At 38.1% G+C, this 20,681-nt stretch overlaps 1 protein-coding gene across 4 annotated transcripts in view; it reads right to left on the minus strand.

The window, feature by feature from the left end:
- Nucleotides 1-650: 650 nt before the first annotated feature.
- The window catches only part of MTMR12 (myotubularin related protein 12), a 35,607-nt gene continuing 15,576 nt past the window's right edge, over nt 651-20,681 (minus strand). Inside the window, exons 7-16 of one of the 4 annotated variants that reach the window (XM_059833305.1) lie at nt 19,514-19,637; nt 18,234-18,309; nt 16,386-16,492; nt 14,239-14,363; nt 9,970-10,048; nt 8,257-8,327; nt 6,429-6,601; nt 5,497-5,664; nt 4,407-4,568; nt 651-3,372 (exon numbers count right to left, since the gene is read on the minus strand). In XM_059833305.1, the coding sequence (XP_059689288.1) occupies nt 2,797-3,372; nt 4,407-4,568; nt 5,497-5,664; nt 6,429-6,601; nt 8,257-8,327; nt 9,970-10,048; nt 14,239-14,363; nt 16,386-16,492; nt 18,234-18,309; nt 19,514-19,637 (1,661 nt within the window). In that variant the 3' untranslated portion in view covers nt 651-2,796. Of the gene's footprint in view, nt 3,373-4,406; nt 4,569-5,496; nt 5,665-6,428; nt 6,602-8,256; nt 8,328-9,969; nt 10,049-14,238; nt 14,364-16,385; nt 16,493-18,233; nt 18,310-19,513; nt 19,644-20,681 lie in introns of all 4 variants that reach the window. The other 3 variants (XM_059833306.1, XM_059833307.1, XM_059833308.1) reach the window with 3 other exon arrangements.

Below are 20,681 nucleotides of genomic sequence, written 5' to 3' on the forward strand. Positions count from 1 at the left end.
GATTTTTGAATGTGTGATTTGGGTTAGTGCTGGTTTTGTATAGACGCTAGTAATTTGTAATCTCTGGAAGAAATTACTAGTTTTTAAATTATGCTCTATGGTTCAGTACAACCATCTCTCAATCCATGCTCAATACACAGTTGGTTTAAGAAATACCCCACTGTAGCAATTTCAAGAAGTTGCTTAGTTTAACATTGTAAGAACAATGTTCCCCCTTGACATGGGGGAAGACAAGTACATTGCTAAGACCGAAATAAACAGTGTTTAATAAACCCCCAAATACTGACATTCAGCAGACACTTTCTAGACCACCTTAGTAACTTGTCACAGTCATCCTACTACACTGCACTGGACCTTCCTCTTTCCTGAGCAGACAGTACCTCTCCAATAAGTATAGCCAGGTCAAAACTGCACAGCTTCCTCCCTGTAACAGTCTGTAAAAACCCAGCGTATAACTAGAAAAGCCTTGTCACTGCAGATTGTCAAGTTTGCTACAATTTAAAGCATCATTTGCAAAATATAAGCTTAAACATACATTCTCATTTCAGGACAAATACACCAAAGTATATTTTATTGACACTCTCCAAACACCCTGCTAGAAAGAAATGACAGTATTTAAAAAAACAAAACTGTAAAGCTTCTAGCTTGCATTCAGTGTACAAACTTGGAGGTATAAACAGAAGCCTGGAGTAAAAATATTAAGTACACTTCCAATCCCACAGTGCAGAAAAACAGTAACAATGGTATTTACTCTACATTAGAAGTGTTCCCATGTTCAATTCCACATATATGTTTCTCTTCTATATAAACTTCTGATAACTTATGTACAAATAAGATGTCCAACATCTGTTCTTTAATATAAATATGTAATCTTCATGACTGAAACATTACAACAGTTTGATCACAATTATAGAAAAATCCATTTACTATTTTTTCTAATGGCAGTGTTTTAAAAAACCTCTTGATCCCAAATGACCTTAGAATGATAGCTATTTCTTCACCATAAAAATGCATTGCTCATTTAACATGCAAAGTACTATTGCATACATGAATCACTTGAACTACAATAATAAAGTCTGAAGGACATGTGCTAGACAGCCCATTCTAGCAAGTGCTAGCTGTAAGATCGTATGTATCACAGAAGAAAGCGTAAAGTACTAGCGTATTTTTAAATAAAACGCTACAAACTCAAGTACTGTCCTCACACTACTAAGACTTAAGGCAATAAAGAGTTGGGAAGCTTCAGTTTGGCATAGTTGCATTAAGCTCTCCCCCTTTCCCCGTTGATAAATTTCAGTATGTTAAAATAAATGTATTTTTAGAGGGCTGCTGATAAATTTTTGCTATACATATTAATACAACTCAGTGTGAAGTGATTGATCAGTAACCCAGTTTAATATCCCCGATTACACTGAGCTGATCCATTTTAAGCAACAGTTTTTCTACCACCTAAGTTTTCCAGCATTGGTATGAAACTAGAGAAAATATTCAATGTCTACCCTCTCAGTGTAACTGATTTTATGACTTGCATCCATTCTTGGGGTATTCTAGAATTTAAGGGTTCAAAACAGATTTGACAGTCAAATAATATTCAACTTTACAAAGGACGATTATTTGCAGTAAAAATACTTTCATACATAAACATACACACAGTAGATCAAAGTCAACAGGCATTTCTTTATGGCTTTTTTCACTGAGGTACTGTTATAACATCCAGCAACAGGATGCGAGTGTTCATATGGTATGAACACCACATTCATAAGCTGTACCACTGACTCACGACAAGTGGCAACAAACTCCAAATCCAGCTTCACTGTGGGATTACAGAAAAAGAGTCTTCCCTTCTATGTGGAGGGTCTCAGTGCAAGCTACATAAAGCCTCAAAGGCAACTGGCATAAATGGAGAAAGTCAAAATGAAAGTCTCAGTCTATTAAAAGGAGGGAAAATACTCATGGCAAACTAGAATCTCAGTCAGGCCATTTCTGACAATTAACAGCAAACATTTGGGACTCCATATTCCAAGGCAGCAAGGGAGTATAGCACAGCAGCAACACAGTAAGACTTGAAATCCGTAGTTAAGCTCTTGCATCTGATCCTTAAGCTAAATGCATGCATAGGCTTAAAGCAGCCAAGCTGCTACTATAATGCCACAAAAGGTGAAGTGCTGCAAGCCAAGGATGAACACCATCAGAAAATATGAGGCTGACAAGCACATGACTTCAGCTGATGCCACAGTAGACAGAAAACATCAGGTGACCACAAGTTTATTCCTCAGCTGTAAAAAGCTTATTTGTGAATGCCCATTTTATTGCACCTTCCCCTGTTCATTTTACATGGCAGGGGGGAAGTGCACATCAATTAACAGTTTCTAGTCATGGCACTTCCAATTCTAGTACTCTTAACATAAAACCTTTTCCCCTTATGTGAAGATAGCAATTGTTACCGTATGTATTTAGTATTCCACCTTTAAATCAGGAAATAATGGGGTTTTGATGGTTGTTTTTCTTTTTTAAACAAAGTGGCCATATGTCTACTCCAGCCTGGACTTCCGTTTTTATTACACCTATGCTAAAAATGTGTTTCTGCAATAAATACTGTTAGAGTGAAACAGAAGTTCAAAATATGCTCAGTTAATCATGGCAACTAGTTCTTTCCAGCCAAGGCTTTTTTTTAACCCCACAAACCCATTAAAAAGGCTGCAGATGCTTGAGTGAGTTCCTTATATGAGGATACAGCACAACATTTAAAACTTGGAGCTTAGCCACATACAATTCATACTTTAATTTATATACACTTCATGACATATCACCACTTAGATCAACAAATTCATCATCCCTCTTGACCAAGTCATCTTCATCTTCCAAGTCTTTCCAGGTGCTAGTGGGTAAAGCTGGTTTGATAGACTGTCTCTGAAGTAAAGCAAATGGAAACAAGGATGACAAACGGGCAGAATTTCTCAGCAGTGGAACAGAATGTACATCTCCAGAAATAGCTTGGCTATGTTCTTCATCCATTTTCACCTGCAAGCTTTGCACTTCCTCCATCAAGTCCAAAATCTTGGCAGCTGTAGCTATTGTACCACCACCGTGAAGCTGGGCTTCAGGAATCCATCGTAAATACCGTTGCGCCCAGACTTTGATTTCAGGGCCATCGACGCGAGGTAACAGAAGGCCATGATAGTCAATAGGTTTACTATGCCAGCTGTCATAAAATTCCCTGAAGCTATTAGGAGGTTCATCTGAAGAATTTATGAACTTGCCAATTCTTTTACCCAGAATGTTTTTAATTAAATGATCCGTTTCCTCCCTGAAAAATCCTCTCTTCGTGGAAGGTTTTGTTTGTGTCAATGGCAAAGAAAGTTGCCTTTGATGCTTTAAAAGGAAAAAAGAAAAATACAGTGAGATAAATATTGATGGGACTTTAGGAAACATCTTAAGAGGAAGAAAAGGGTAACTTGTATTCAGAAAATACAAGCAACGAAGTCACCTAAACAGAGCTACTGCTTTGCTCTGTAGTCTAAAACTGTTACTCTTCAATGGCTAATACACTAAATACTTCACACAGCATACTTAGCATTCCCAGATACCATCCCTGCACTGTAACTAGCAATGAAGTAACACTGAATAAAGCGTTTTTCTTTGAAAAGGAGAATTCTTTGCATACATTCAAGTATTACAGACTTCCATGTTTAGTTTAAGCTAGCCACACAAATGAAAGAGGACTTGATTTAGGAGTTTTTATCCAGTGGTTGCTCATTGCATCCCACTGCATAAGAGCTTCCTGATTAATGCTGTCAATCATACTGACAGTGTCTCACCTGAGAATGCTTTGTACAGGACAGAATTTAACCAACAGGGAAATTTCAATCAAAAAAGGCTACCCCAAACAAACTTTTCTTACTGAATTTGTGCTACTTTCTAGTAATGAGGTCACCAACCCATAATCCTCCATACCCTAGACAGTTTTTGTTATTGTTGGTCACTCTTTCTCCCCCTCCAAGTGCATGCACACACTCCAATTACACTCAGACAAAAACAGGGAGGCAATTATAATCCTGCTATGTATTTCAGTTAGGTACTCCATGGAACAACCAAACACACTGACTTCAAACATGTCAGTGCAACTCACCTGGATGTTAAGTCCTGTGAGTTATCACTACAATTGCACAAAAGTATGAAGAAAAAACCTAAGTTCACAGCTACACACAGTAGCTGTAAAACACTGATTTATAACTGAGGTGGGTGCAAACTGCATTCTTAAGACCCAGGTGAGTCTGAGATGTACATGTATTTTGTCAATTAAAAACTGTGCACCAATAATTCCACTGTAAGCACATCGGAAGTATGAGTTGTGCAAAATTTTTTTATCATTTAAAAAAGTAGTAGTTAAGCAGCACATATCTTACTTTGAATCGTGCAGTTTTCCGTTGATTTTTATCTGGTTTTGGCTTCTCTGCATAAAGAGGGTTGTTCAGGAAAGCCTGGGCCTTGGGGTCAAACTGCACAGACCAGTCCCACACAGTAAGAAATCTGAAAGGACCACTTTGTGTCTTGAGGCTTTCACCACTCTGCCAAAACGAACAGGACACAATTAATATTTGCTAGAAAGGAATTCTGACCGAGTCAAGGTGAAATTAAGAAACTGGCTTTTCACAGAAAAGGCAACAGAGTTGCAAGAACACTCATGATTTCTATGTATTCAATAGCTGAACAACATTATTAGATGCAAATGAGTACAGACACAAAGGCTATCTATATATTATTCTCAGTAACTTCAGACAGTATTTCATTTCAACAGTGCAATTAGACAGCACCAAGAATGCCTTTCACAGTTGAAAATAAGATTAAATAATCTGAGGAAGAAAAAAGTTTTGAAAATTGGGCAGGAGATAGACACTTGAATTCTTCAAATGCAAGGGGAATGTTATGATTGTGGAACAAATCTCTCCAAACTTCAGAAGTTAACTGCAGTTATGCAGTGTTACCAGCTTAAATTTTATGATAAATGCTTTATTTACATGCAAGACAGTGATGTTTACTGTTTCTTTTTCAGTCTGTGCAGCCTTGCAGAGGATACTCCCATTCCTTCCAGCTTCTTAGGCTAGAGAACCAAATGTAAATCAACATTCAGGAGATGTTGATTTTGGAACAGAACAGGAAATACTACACAAGAATTTTGCAGGTAACTTATTCTGCAGGACAGCAGGATATTCCTCTTAGGTTAAGGAGCTCCATTTTCATTGAAGAGCAATAAACATGAACCCATAGCCACACATCAGAAGTAATATATTCCTGAGTTATTTTCCTTTTGTCATCATAAACTCCTAAGTCCTGAACTTGACTCCTTACACCCAAAGCTGCACTCATTCACTGTTCAAGGCACCACCCTTCAAATATGGAAAAACATGCCGCTAGGGAATTGTTTTTGAGTGTTTCTCGCTTGTTGGTCAAACCTGTTCATGAACACATTGCATCCACAAAATAACAAACCCTTACCGTATTAGTGTCTTTTTGATGTTGTGAGTTGAAGAAGAAAGTGCTAAAAATAGGCACATACAGGCTGTCGGACAAGACAGTTAAGTAAGTCTCTGTGAACTCAAATGCTGGAGGATATTGTTGTACCAACTGCCAAACACAATTTAGCAGAAGCAGAAAAACTGGAGCCTAAGTAAAGAAAATACTGCATCAGTTTCAGAAAAAAAATGTTCCACCATGCAGACTATTTATTTTATAATATTTAGTGTCTCCAAATACAAATCTTAAGGAAAGCAATCTGGTTAACTACAGAACTGATGCATATGACTTTGACTGAACTCTGAAGTATCATCTGAGCTACCCTTGGCCAATTGTTGGCAAAAGAGATGAACACTTTCTTACCTGAATTTGCACACATTAACTTGCTATGAAAGTTGCTGCTATGCAGCCTTTTAGTCAGAAAAAACCCCTAGTTTATAGCAGTTCTTAATCAGAACTCATCAGTTTTCACTTACTATTTCCATTCACTTACTATTTCCATTTCTGCAATCTGATCTATTCCCCAAATATAAATAAAAATGCAGAGGTGAGACTGCAACATTTAGCAAGACAGTATAAAGTTACACTCTAGATGTGACAAGAATAGGAAATTCACTTGAATTATTTCTATGGACACTACTACCATTTAACACAATTTAAAAGGACATGAGATACATGTCTTTCAAAAGATTCCAAGATTGAATGGGAAATTTTACATTTCTTCTCTTTAGTTATAAAGACATTGCTGAAGTCTAAACAGCAAACATAGTGACACTGTACAAAACATCAACCCATAAAACAAAACATAAAATTAAAGATCCTCAGAGTAATTGGAACTTCTGGACTGACATCTAAATCCTTCCTTATGCTGAGTATACTTTTAAATAGTAAGCAAAGTAATAAAAAAGTCATACCTCCTCTTTGTCACTTTTATGTAAGTGGTTACAACGATCCAAAAAGCCATGTCCTCCAATTACCCACTCCTTCTGAATAAGGCTCTGAAACCCCGACTTTGTTCTGCTGTATGAATCCATCATCACTTGAACCAGACTAGAGATTACACAGCACAGATCAGTAGCACTCTCTTCTACAGTAAAGAACAGAAACCATGTTGTCTGCTAAGCCAAGAAAGGTAAGAAAGCAAAGTATTGCTAGTTTCACATAAATAAACAAAATTGTACTTCAAGATCAGAGAAGCACACAATTTCTTGCAAGTGTTATAGCATGAGAGAAGTTAATCCATGTTTCCAATACTTCCCCTTGTAAAAACCTAAGGTTTCTTGTACACTTATACTAGGATAATACTTTGACAATAAAACCTGTAAAAATCAAGCTTTTACTACTATAAATTTGATGCCTACACCCTTCAGACTCCCATAATACACATACTGCCCCTCCTGCCCTGTACTACCAGGCCAGCTATCTGTCCTTACCCTTCCTATCTTGCATGCATCTTTTCACAAGGTAGGAAATTGCCTCCTCATGCAACATGCATTCTTCACCCTTCAGATGCCTTCTAGAAACATCTCTTCCCCATGCTAGGTTTCTGAAATTGCAGTGTGTGGAAAAAACCCAACTAAATTACTAATCCAAAAATAGCTTAATGGTTAACATTGAGTTTGGTTTTCCATGTGATTACTTTCACAGAATCACAGAATGACAGGGGTTGGAAGGGACCTCTGGAGATCACCTAGTCCAACCCTCCTGCCGGAGCAGGTTCACGTACAGCAGACTGCACAGGAATGCGTCCAGGCGAGTTTTGAGTATCTGCAGAGAAGGAGACTCCACAACCTCTGGCCAGCTTGTTCCAGTGCTCTACCACCCTCAAAGTAAAGAAGTTCCTCCTCATGTTTAGATGGAACTTCCTATGACCAAGTTTGTGCCCATTACCTCTTGTCCTGTCACTGGGCACCACTGAAAAAAGACTGGCCCCATCCTCCTGGTACCCGCCCCTTCAGTATTTATAAGCATTTATAAGATCCCCCCTCAGTCTTCTCTTCTCCAGACTGAAAAGACCCAAGTCCCTCAGCCTTTCCTCACAAGAAAGATGTTCCAGTCCCCTAATCAGCTTTGTAGCCCTTTGCTGTACCCTCTCCTGCAGTTCCCTGTCCTTCTTGAACGAGGGAGCCCAGAACTGGACACAGTACTCCAGATGCGGCCTCACCAGGGCAGAGGAGAGGGGGAGGATAACCTCCCTCGACCTGCTGGCCACACTCTTCATGATGTGTGTTCTTCCTCTACTCAATCTAGGACAACAAACTGCTCAAGATGTGTACAATAAGCATATTCTTTCATGTATCTTTAATAAAGAGACTACATAGTATTCAGTGTGTATCTAGAACATAAAATCACCCTTTTAGAAAGTTTTCATGCTCCATGTTCTTTGTGTAGGTGTCCCCCCCCCACTCCCTTGAAGTACAGCAAAAGGTCTAGGAGACCTTTAATAAAATAAGTGAAGAAACAAATGCATAAACAAGAGGCAGCATGACTCTCGTACCAATTTATCAGCAGCTTTCTTGTTCACAACATATTTCTCTTAGCCTGGAACTATGCTTACCCTGTTGTGTTTTTTTTAACTACAGGAAGCATTTCCAGGAGTGTGACAGATTTATGTGTCTAGTACTTTGAGTACTCTGAATTTTACCAGCCTCTACCATAATTATAAACTTACAGCTTAAGCTACATCTAAAGAAATTAAAAAGAAATTTAAAAAAAAAAAGGAAAATCTCATTAAATTCTTACCTATAAGGAGAACATTTGTATGCTGTCTTTCCAGACACTCAGCAACTTCTATTGCTTTCTTCAAGACTCGCCTGTTGTGGTACAGGAAAAAGTAAGTGAACATTTTCATAGCATTTTTACAATCAAGTTTCTTATATTAGTTTCCCCTAAAGGGGTTAGAATATTATACTACTGAAATTTGACTAGTCTTTTAAAACAACATAAACCATGCGCAACTTGTGTAAATGAAGAACTGTTTAGCCTCAAGAGCAAACTTTCAAGAGGTATCTTTCTTTGGCCATTGGTCATGCATTTCCAGTTGTTATCTTTGTACATTTGTTACACAATACTTTATTCTGGATCAATAGCAGCCATCACACACACACTAAGGTATTACAATTGCTAAAGGCCAGATCTTTATCCTGGAAAGAGTCAACATCACCACACTTACGTTCTAATCTACTACATATCTCCCATAATGTGGTTTTAAGAGGCAGAGGGAAGGATCAACAATCAGATCTTGTAAACAGGTAGACAAAATTTATTCAGAGATTATCACAAGGAAGACTGAGTGGAATTAAAGGTCACATAAACCCAGATGTAATGCCATTGGTTTCTAGACCTAATTTTTCATTAAATTGGTTATTTTCAGCAAAAGTTTGTACACAAATTAGGATTCTTGCAACTGCTTAAGTCACTAATAGAAGATAACAGTTTATTTCATAAATGTGAAGTTGTCAGATTCTTTGTTCTAGCACCTAGAATAGCTGAGAAGGCATTCCTACTAACTGCAAGAGCCAAGAACAGGCTGATCCAGGAAGCAAATGGATCCAAGTATGGAAGTGACCAGTCTCAAAACAGCATAAGGATAAGAACTTGGGCTGGCATTTACTTCAAACTACTTGTAATCTTGGTTGTGTAAACACATTTCTCAACATATGATCTTCACGAGAACCTCTCATTCAATGTATGTTTAAATTCTGGATTAAGGCATGAGTAACTACCAATATTTGTTGATTGTTTTTAAGACTAGAAAGAACTGAAGATGACTGCAGAAGGCTGCAGAAGCACTTCATGTGAACAAGCTGATCACAGAATAAATTGGTAGACAGAGCCAGCACAAAGTAACACCGAAAACAAATAAAACCCCTCAACATCCCCCTGTAACAAGCCTTAAGTTAGCCAACACCATTCCAACACTTACTCACTGTGGACTGCTGAGAGAAGAAAAAAGAACTTGAGGAACAATCAGGAGAGGAAGGGGACAAAACTGAGAACAACTGTCATTTTATAAATCTTTGGTGGGCTAACATCTTGAATACTGCAGTTCATCCCGTCCTAAAGGATATTACAGAAGTAGAGAGTACAGAGAAGAACGGCAAGGCTAGTCAGAGACACGGAATAGGTTTCATGCAAGAAACAAACAGGATTCTTCAGTGCAGGAGGGAAATTACTGGATCTATAGTTTTATTAGGTTTGCTGGAAGAGTTGTAATTGGAATGATCTGCTGCTTCTCACATCCTTTAGTGTGGGAGGCTTAACACAAGCCTGCACTGTAAAAACACTGTCTCAAGTTGTAGAAATAAGATATATAAATGGGACCATAAGTCTGTCTTAATTTTCTTTCCTACTGAAAGTGAAGAGTGTTGTCATATTTCAAGAAACTAGCTAAAAAGCCACTACAAATGCATTTAACAACAATTTGAAACCCATAAAGTTACAGATATAGCAAACCTGATTATCTCTAGCCAGTTTGTGCTCTCCAGTAATGAAAACCATTTCACATCAGTTGCCCAGAAGTCTGTACTGTTATCTGCAAAAAAACAAAACCAAAAATTGCTTTGTTCACATATATGTAGTGCTAATTAACAGCTGTCCATTGTATTACTCTTCAGACATGAACTGTTATAAAACGACTAATACTAAGGAGTAAGTAAATCCTAATCATTGTTAAAAGTCAACACCTTACAACTAAATGAGGAAGTGAAGTAGTCCTACAAACACCTGTAAAGTTCTAAAAGCCTGTGGTGCTATAGAAGTCTGCTGTAGGTTCATAGCAACCAAACCAAGTAAACAAATCTGTTGACAAAATGGGAAAGGAAAAAAAAGAAGTTTAATCAGACAAGATGATTCTTCAAAGTTCCAGTTGCCTTGACTCTAAAGCATGATCTATATAAAGCTTCACATAAGGAGGCTGGATTTTGAAAGTCATTACCATTAAAGCCAGAAACACAAATGGGTTTTAGAAGCAGGTTACACAAATTTATGGGATGCAAGACTACCTGAAAAAGGTTTTGAACAGCTGTCACTGCAACTGAGGAGGCATTAAAATACATCAAAAAGGGAATAGCCAAGATAAAACCAGGCGGCTAAATGCAATACCACAAAGTCATTAAACTTTTAGGAATTTCACTAGGATTTTTGTAGCTCGTTAAATGCAACCTAAACCTCTATTGCTTTTATTTCTATCAAAGCCAGTATTCAGAAACTGGAAAGCTCTCGCAAGCTGATACAGTCAATTAGAACCTTTCCTGCATAAGACACAAACCTTGAACTCCAAGGTCTACAACAGTTCTACTATTGAGAAACAACCAAGATACACCACACTTCCCTCCTTCCCTACTCCCCCCCTCAATAGCTTCAGTTCTGCATGTTTCTGTGTAACTTCTTTTCACCTCCTGAAGTCTCTCCAGATGCTTCCATTGTTTACTTCCAACACATACTCACTTCTGTCTTATTTTCTATAGCTTGCATCTAGCATCCTCAAGTGCACATTTATTTATTTTGTTCCTGTAGCTGTTCTGCCTCCATGCCTGCTCATGCCCCTCATTCTGTTCATTACACATTTAAAAAAAAAATCTTTCTTTTCCTGATTCATTTCACCTTAGCCATAGAAACTAGTTCTCTACAAAATAAGTGTTAGAATACATCTTCAAAGCTCCCTAGTCAGTTCTGTTCACGTTAGATGTAGTTTTCTCTTATTTTTTTCTGATTAACATCTTCAAATTCACTTCCAACTTTTAAGTATTATACCCTTTAAAGGATGTACATTACAGTACTTCAACCAAGATACCCTTTACTCCCCAGTTCACCTTCTTCCCATCCAAATTTTAGAATATTCCCTTGCACCCAAATCTCACGTTCCATTTAGCCTGCCATCACTGTTTGAAAAACCTCTGTCCGTTCTGAATCAAGGAAAAATTACAGTACCAATTTCTAGTCCTTCAAAACCACCCAAAACACATGATACCAAGGTGTGCTGGTTTTGGCTGGGATAGAGTTAATTTTCTTCATATTAGCTAGTATGGGGCTACATTTTGGATTTGTGCTGGAAACAGTGTTGATAAAGCAGGGATGTTTTAGTTACTGCTGAGCAGTGCTTACACAGAGTCAAGGCCTCTTCTGCTTCTCACACCACCCCACCAGCGAGTAGGCTGGGGGTACACAAGAAGTTGGCAGGGGACACAGCCGGGACAGCTGACCCCCACTGACCAAAAGGATATTCCATACCATATGACGTCGTGCTCAGTATATAAATTAGGGGGAAAGCTGGCCGGGGGACCGCTGCTTGGGCTGGGCATCGGTTGGAGGGTGGTGAGCAATTGTTTTCATTTGCATCACTTGCCTTTCTTGTTTGTTGTTGTTATTTTCCTTTTCATTACAATTATTATAATTATTATTTTATTTTATTTCATATTCACATTTCACTTAAACTGTTTTTATCTCAACCCACAAGCTTTCTCGCTTTTACTTTTCCTGTTCTCTCCCCCATCCCACTGGGGCAGGAGGGGAGTGAGCGAGCGGCTGTGTGGTCCTTAGTTGCCAGCTGGGCTTAAACCACGACACAAGGAGAAGGGATTTCTGTCTTTTTTTCTGTAGAAATAACAGGCATTCATCTATAGTGATAATATTTATATTACATACTGAAGTTTTCTTTAGTTACAGACAGTGTAGAAGAGTTTTACTCAAAAAATTTGAGTAGCTGCATTAATTGTGGCTGGCTATTTGTTTTGTTCAGTCATGCTCAACCACAATTAGACCTAACCATTTGTATGCAAGCCTCCACAAACAATTGCTTGGTCTAGCAGTTCTCCCCCAGCTAAAGTCATCTCCAAGTAAAAACAGGAACTTCTTTTTAAAGGCACAACAAAACACTTGCAGCTTGTTTTACCCCTTAATCAAGGTATTTTGCTTAGTAACATCACAATAGAGAACAAGCTTTCCCTTTCTCCTTATCTTCTAGGGCAATGAAGAAATACTGCACTAGGATTTGAGAACTGAAGTGTTCCAAGTCTCATTTAAGGTATGTGGGGAAATGGCGTATGACTTGTGAGCAGTCTAGCAAAACTGGCATCTGCCTTTGCAACATTTCAAGTAAGAGGAAAAATTTAAGAGGATCCAAACTTTCCCCATCAAAATCCTCTTTCAAGCAGCTACCTACTATTGTGGTTTCTGCTTTGCTTAATGAGGATTTTTGTAACTGAAACTTCAGTTTGGGCATGTGTTCAGGAAATTTAAATTACACTGGAAGTTACTGGAAGTTAAATCAAATTAGCTAGGCCCATACACATACAACAAAAATAATGGTTAATGTGTTCAGACTTTGAAAAAGAGTAGTAAGGTAGTCAATTCCTGTTAAGATCTTAATACTTCTGCAAGAAGTTACCTGAATGGTTTTCTCAGACTGCTAGTCCATAGTGCTATATTCAGTGAGTTACAGTCTACTAACAAAGCTTATTTAAAAAGCTGTAAGACAAAAACACTGGAATGCAGTTTTAACATATGCCCTTTTGCTTCAAGTAATATAAGACAATGATACAATTACACCATTGAAATATGCAATATTTCATGACAGATGTTAAATGACGTAAATTCAAGCTTTGGCCTTTTTTGTACAGGAGAGTAAGTTACCAGAAACTACATGAAAATATAGGTAATTGTTTTTAGCTCCTAAGATTCACTGTGGATTTGACAGTGTACTCTGGACAGAATCCTCAATGTGAAACTGCCAAATATCGCATATGTCTTAGACTTTTCTTTAGACTGTCACTGAAATCTTTACTACATATTTACCAGAAACCATTCATACTAATTTACAATTAATATCAACTTACCAGCTAAATTCCGTGTATAAAACAAACAGGACTAGGATACTGTTTGTAAGCTACACTGCAAATACACAGTTCCTCGATGATGAGTTCAGTTACATCCAACATAATAGCCACAGATGAACTGCCCTAGTGTTCAGCATGCCACCAGACAGAGGTTATTGCAAAATTTACCCTCATTATCTTGTAGAAAACCCACTGTCCAAAATGTCCCAATGGCACATTGCACAGTTTTAAGGTGGTGTGGAGCTTTTTTCATGCCAACAGGTGAGGTCAAAGTACTGTTTCATGACAGCAAAATAGTTAAAGAGTCCCAGAAAAAAAGTCTGAAAGCCCAGATCATACTTTCACATGGCTCCCATTTTTACTCCTTTCAAGTGGACTTACTATCTACAGCAGTCATGTTTAGCCCTACAGACACAGTGACAGAATTTTAAGCAAGATCATGCTTCATGTGTTTTGAGATGTGACTAGTTTGTAACAAAAACTAATGCAAAAATTCAACTAAAAGTCAAAAAGTCAACTCTTGACATAGCACAAAGGCTTAAAAGGTTAACACTTAACATTCAATGTCAATGGACCACAGAAGACTGAAAAAGCTCTCCCATAAATTTCAATCCAGCTAACATATAAACTCCATAGTCATTCTCTTTAAAAGTAATTTTCAGATACTGTGACTGCTTAGCAAGAGGTAGTAAGTCTAAGAACTACAAATCTCTATTAACACGCCAGTCACAAGCACAGTCTTCAGTTACATATTTATAACACTGCTTCTAACCACTGTCAAAACCAAGATACTAATCAAGACAAGGACTGCATTCATGAGACATAAACCAGCGTTATTATACTTTACATCTCTGTCACTTTAGAGACAAAAGACTGAAGTTTGACTTACCTATCAAAAACAGCTGTTTAAATCTTGTGTATGCAGTCTGGATATCTTGGAGAGATGGAAGGCTGCTTGACAAGTCATCCGTCTTCAGGAGTTCATAGGGAGGTTTGCTAATTGTCTTATAGATTCTAAATCAAATCATCAAGAGATTAAAGCCTTCTGCTTCACAAGTCAAATAACGCACCCACTATTATCACTGACAACAAAGTTAAAAGGCATGGTTTGGGAAACAGATGTAAGACTATAAGATATACACCCTGGAAAGCTAATGGTCTCCATGCATTTTTAAATACTGGAAGCTTGCCTACAAGCTTATGACAAGCCTATGATAAAGTGATATTCATGTGTATTTGTGCAGTTATGAATATTACAAGCATTACTTGATTTTTACTACTACTTCTTTAGTATTGTCTTCACTAGACACACAAAAATTACTTTACTAGCGGGCTATTTAGAGGTGAACAGAAAGAGGAGATGGATAGACACACCCAAACCTCCCAGCAGACACTCACAATTTTTCTTGACTTTTACCAACCAAGTTACATTCTGATACCTAGCTGCCAGGTCTGCTAATGACACACACAGTCCCCTCTCATTCAGGCTCCCTGGCTCGGATGACCATTAGCTTAGCGAATACCTCTGTTGTCATGCTGGCTTTTTATTGTCAAGATTTGGGAAAAGCTGCTCTAGCTCATATTTCAGAAGTGAAGCCTTGAGGGCATTTGCCCAGACAGGACAGAGTACTTTGCTTCCTGTATGTTGTAGCACAGAAACCTGCTTTAAGTGAGAAATACAGCAGTCCAAGTCAGAAATGCAGGTTACTAGACCTATTGGAAGATGCATCAGATAAGAGAACGGAGGGAAAGCAATCATTTGTCAATTACAATACCTCTTCCAAATCGCAGTAAACAATTTGTGCTAGAAGATCTGGCTCTAAACAACTTTTTCAATAAAAGAAGCTGTTAATTGTAAACATCTGCTGTGTGCTTGAGTTCAGACTACTATTACAAAGGCAAGTTAACACACCCTTATGGACAATTTGTAGATATATTTTTAAATATTAGTGGTTAACCACCAGTACTCCATAGCAAAGAAAACCATCAATACTGTCCAAAGTCCAGATGGCCACAGACAAGAGATCAAAATATCAGCTGATACCTTGTTACAGCTTACTGCTAGTTTTACTTACTTCCACACTGTGAAACAGCATTACAAAGAGCTGTAAGTCATATAAACTTCCCCATTTCAGGGTAGAAACGTTAGAGGATCTGCAGGAAGGGGCAAAAGCCTTTCCCATGCAAATATAATTCATTTTAAAAACAAAAGACATTAAGGGCCTTATCAAGCTGTTTTCTGTTAGATGGAGAACCTGTTAATCACACAGAACTATGAGGAGAAAGGAGCTAGCAGTGAAGCAGTACAAATGGTACACACTAGCCTGATCTAATAGCTTGCTGCTAAGAGAGAAGTTCCCTCCAGGACACTCAACAGGTTAAAAAAAGGCAGAAAAAAGAGCAACAAGTCATTGGCATAACTCTCAGCCAGGCAGCTGTGCTCTTCTCCTTCTGCCTAACTTTGGCATTTTTCAGACTGCTGAGCTAATTCAGCTCACTCGCTCAGCTGAAGCGAAGTGCTGTCTGCCATCATATCTGATAGTAGAGAACTGCTAGATTGTCTCAATCATTTTAGGTCACTTTAGATAAAGTTATTTAAGAACACAAATCTAGTCCTGAGAAGACAATAGAGTTCAGGGAGATTTAAAACTCAGCTTGCAAATTCATGTTTAGAGATGGAGTCTACACTTCACTTACTTGCAAACACAATTGAGCCCATCAGCTAATGATACATTAACTGTACTTAAGACCTACAGGCTTTGGTGCTGCTTTACCTAGTAACAACCACAGTTTGTACGGAGATTCATCTAATATATGTAAGTATTTCCGCAAATAAGCTTTCAGTGATGTTACAGTCCTGCACAACTGACTGATGCTGTAGGCCAAGGGCTTAAACCCATTCCACTACAGAAAACTACTTTTAGGTCTAGAACTTGTTTCCTGATGCGTGCAAGCTTAAAGATATAGCAAATATGGAAAAAGAGAAGCAAGATCCATACCAAGCAAAGTGTTGTGGACAGAATAGCTATTACTGACCCATCCAAGAAGGCTTTTTGCATTTGTGAAGTGCTGTCATCCTGTTCTTTGGGAAATGCAGACATTTTGAGAAGAGCAGCACCGTTATGGCAAGACCAACACCAAATCTGCAGGAAGACATTTACCAGGTGATAAAAATTCGTAAACTGTCCCGTACAAAGTATTTGCTTAAGTGACTGAGTGATTACAATAAATTTCTCTATGCTGTGCTTTATTGCATTTTTGGTGTATTCAACAAACCGATCAGTAGAAGCAAACTTCTACAACTGCACCAAAACTACATGCCTCAGTATACCATGTTATCACTTGCAAGTTTCAAGTTAAGCTTTATACAGGCACGGGGAAATAAAATGTGTCAGATTGTATCAGAACAGTACTTTTTCAACTGTACTCATAGGTGAAAAACAATTCATCAAAATGTCTATGTCTAAATTATGTTGGAAGATATGCCACAGCAAGATGGCTCTTGTAACTCATATTAGCCATCAGTTTCTTCACACAGATATAGTAGTGTTTTTCTTCTGTGAGATAACTCACAACACACTGTCACACCCTTCCATGTAAGCTACACATAAAGGGTCATCTAGGCATATGAAATAAGAAATTAAACAAGAACTCCACAACTAAATCAGATTGCATAGTTACAGGTATTCCTTGTAGCAAATCAGTCCTCAAAGCGTCTTACTTCCCTTTAAACGTAGTATCTTCACTCACACCTACTGCTTGAAGCTCTCAAGTTGATGTTTAAACTCACTTTGAAACTGGGAGTCAGAATCATTTTCATCAGGAATATTACACAAGTCAAATCAGGAAGTTGGAGTTCTGCTACCAAGTTACAGTAGCCAAGAGGTGCACCTCAGAAGGATGCAAAAATCTCACAATCATCAAGAGTGGAAAAAGTGACTATATTGTCCTTTCACTGCCACCTCAAACTGACTTAATGTGGTCAAGCTATTTTGACAGTAGCTGCCCAGAAAGGATCTGGAAATATTTAGAAGAGTTCTACAAGGCCTCTGAACAATGCAAGATGCAATAAAAAAAAATCACTTCACTTTCTTTGTAACAGCCACTGTGATTTGTCTGGTTAACTACCTGAGAAAAAGCAAACCAAACTATTTTGAACTTCACTATCTGAAAGGACAAATTGGGCAGGACAGTACAGCACTGTCTTCTCCATGGACTGATTAAGAGCATGAAGTGAATATGGTTTTCCTTGGCAAACTTGATGGGCATGCAGCAACTAAGGTAAGACCTCACAAGTGAGGTCTTAAACTCTGGTACGAGGTAGGAAGCTAAAGCCAGCTTGCTACAAGTGCAAAACAGTATATTTAACTTCATTTTCTGTTGAGACTAGCAGAACTAGTTTGTCAGCTAGGCTTTGTAAAAATGCTGTATCATCACAGCCGTACTACTTACTAGTACCCAAGCTAGGCAACTGAAGGTATTCAACTGTATCTGCACATTCATGGTCTTCACTTCAATATCCAAAGAGCATTTCAAGCCCTACATACTGCCCCGGCTAGACACCAGTCAGTACTCAGTCTCATGAAAAACAGGCTGGTGGATAGTCAGACTAGTAGTATATGAAGACTATAGGACATTAGATATCCAATATAAATAAATGGGGCTGTGAACCCCCATTTTGCTTTACACTGTTTAAGGGGAATACAGAATACTTTGAGCACCTCTCCTTCCAGCATCTATTTCCCCTTCTACAGATGACTAGCTGTAAGTGTGAGCTGTTAAAAACAAGTTCTAAAAATAATATGCAGTAACATCTGAAATGCTTGTTGAAATTATGCCTTCTCAATAAGATTTCTTACCCTCAGTCAATGCATGTATACTTACAGGAATGCCTCTGCCTTCATACTTCAAGATAGTCTCTTCAGAAACACATATGGGAACAACAAAATACAAAGGCAGCCTAAGATAACAAAAAATAGTTTACCGCACTTAAAAACTGAACAGAGAACAACCTCCAAGCTCCTTTTAATGATGGTGAGTGTTCTAGCCCACATGCTAATTATATATTCACTCTTACAGCTACAATAATCCTTCCTACTACAAAATTATATTGTCCTCAATACCCTCCGTTTATTTTCAGCTGGATAATGTATTTTCTTCCAATCTTGAGCTGTTCATTATTTTCACTACAACATTCCCCTGCCTTTCCAAGGCCGCCATTAAGTCATACATTTAATTGTAACATCTAAGACTGATTGTTAAGACTGCCTTGGTTCTCTCACTCTTCATTGTTTCAGAAAATACCCTTATGCTATTAGATAACTAGTTCTGTTTCCATGCCTTGTAAGCAGTTCACACCACAATTCAAGGATGTAATTTAATATATCATGGATTTCCAGCATCAGCCAACATTATTTATGTCCAAGGCCCACAGAAGCAACAAAGATAAGTACTTAACCTCAGCTTGTGTCTCTCAAGACAGAGTTCTAGAATAAATAGTTAAGACTTCTTTGAAAATTGGTATTTCTTTCCAAGGTCTGTAAAACCCTTCAGGATTTGACTATTAAACAACAGTGGTACACAAAGCCTCGTATACATCCTAAAGGGTTCACCGATAGATACTGCTTAGCTAAACTGGTAGAAGTATAAATCTCTCACCTCCCACTAAAAGTAATGCAACTTAGCTTCCATCAGCAGATTTTGCAGATATACTTTAAACGAGTTACTCTTTCCCCACCCAGCCCCCCAACCAAAACAGAAAATCTCAAGTGCATGTAACTTAAATTTTATCAGAGTAAACGTACAGCCCTGAGACAATGTCATCCTAACCAGTAAGTATGACAAAAGTGTAGGTACTAGAACTATGTATTTTCTGTTCCATTTTAAGGCGGTATTCTCCACCCCTAGTCAAGCTATTCAAAGCTTGACTGACCAAGGTCCTGAGTAGCCTGACCTAATGTTGAAGTTAACACTGCTTGAGCAGGGGTTGTGTAAGATGACCCCCTGAAGTCCCAAATCAAAGTATCCCATTAATGAAAATGGAAACCAGATCCTAAGAAAATCCTAAACAACTGTGTAATGCTCAGCATCAAAGGTAGCACTGATTTTTGCAAATCTTAATGAGATGCACATCCCAAGTTCACTATGAACCAGGGCAAGCTTACTTTTCAGAGACTCTGTAGCCTTCATTGGTAGTCACTGCTTTGTATTTCACATTCCCTTTGGTCCGCTCCAACTCATCACGCCAGTCTTCAAGAGTATCAAACATCACAGTTTGGTTTCTTCCATCTGTCAGACATCAATAATGTTAACTTTGCAGACTATCAGGAATTCTAACATGAAAGCATTCCCAAATCAAGTAGTTAGTTTTCATTAAGGTAAGCAAGCAAAACCTCTTGTGTACAGAAAGTCTTGAGTCAAAAATAAAATGCCTTTGTACAACACACTGCTTTTGTCTGATCTTTAACAAATCTTGCGTCAAAGACTGCTTTAACTAATAACTTCAGGAATAGTTTCTCTTACAGAAACTAATCAGCTCTTACGGAACTTCCATACAGTTGAGGCTGTCCTCACATCCAGCCTAAAACTTAGGACACGCTGTGCAGCAAAAACCATTGAATACTACTGCAGCTGACTGGCACCTAATAATACAGATTTAAATGTAAAATTATCAATCATACCAAAAGCCTTTCTGCAATTCAGACATTGCATTTCATTTAAAGTTCATTCTTTCATCATGGATAGAAGTTTTGCACTGAATAGAACATTTCAGGCACTTGATAAGAGCAGAAAATTGATTACAGCAGAAAACTGATTACAGCAATTCAGTCTTAATCATTTCAGCGGAGAACTCTTCCTGTATTTCTATTTAACCACCTCAGTAACAGTTACGACAGCAGGTTGATTTAGCCTCGGATTCTGTGTAATAACCTTATAATTTATGGAGTAAGGCCAATTGTTCTAGACACCTGTCATAATTAAGTATCCTGCAACATCAGCTAACCCTGAAATACCAAGGAGAGCTAGAATTTCCACAGAAGATACAATGGCAAGTTGAAACTTTCTACTGTAAGAAGATAAGGGAGATGAAATATTTACAGCTGGAAATAGAACAATATTAATGAGCTCTAAGGGACAAGTTAAGAAATTAAGGGCGTCAGACCAAAAGAGGCATAAACCCCAATTTCTAAAGTCTACTTGGTTTGTCCTGTAACAACTTCATGAAGGATGAGACCTAGGCATTTATTATTGAGGATAGTTATTAAAATATGAAAGAGCTCTGGCACACCACTTCAAAGTTGCTATAAAGACTAGGCTTCTCCCACATTTGCT

Source organism: Gavia stellata, chromosome Z, assembly GCF_030936135.1.
Source record: "Gavia stellata isolate bGavSte3 chromosome Z, bGavSte3.hap2, whole genome shotgun sequence".
NCBI classification, from domain to species: domain Eukaryota; kingdom Metazoa; phylum Chordata; class Aves; order Gaviiformes; family Gaviidae; genus Gavia; species Gavia stellata.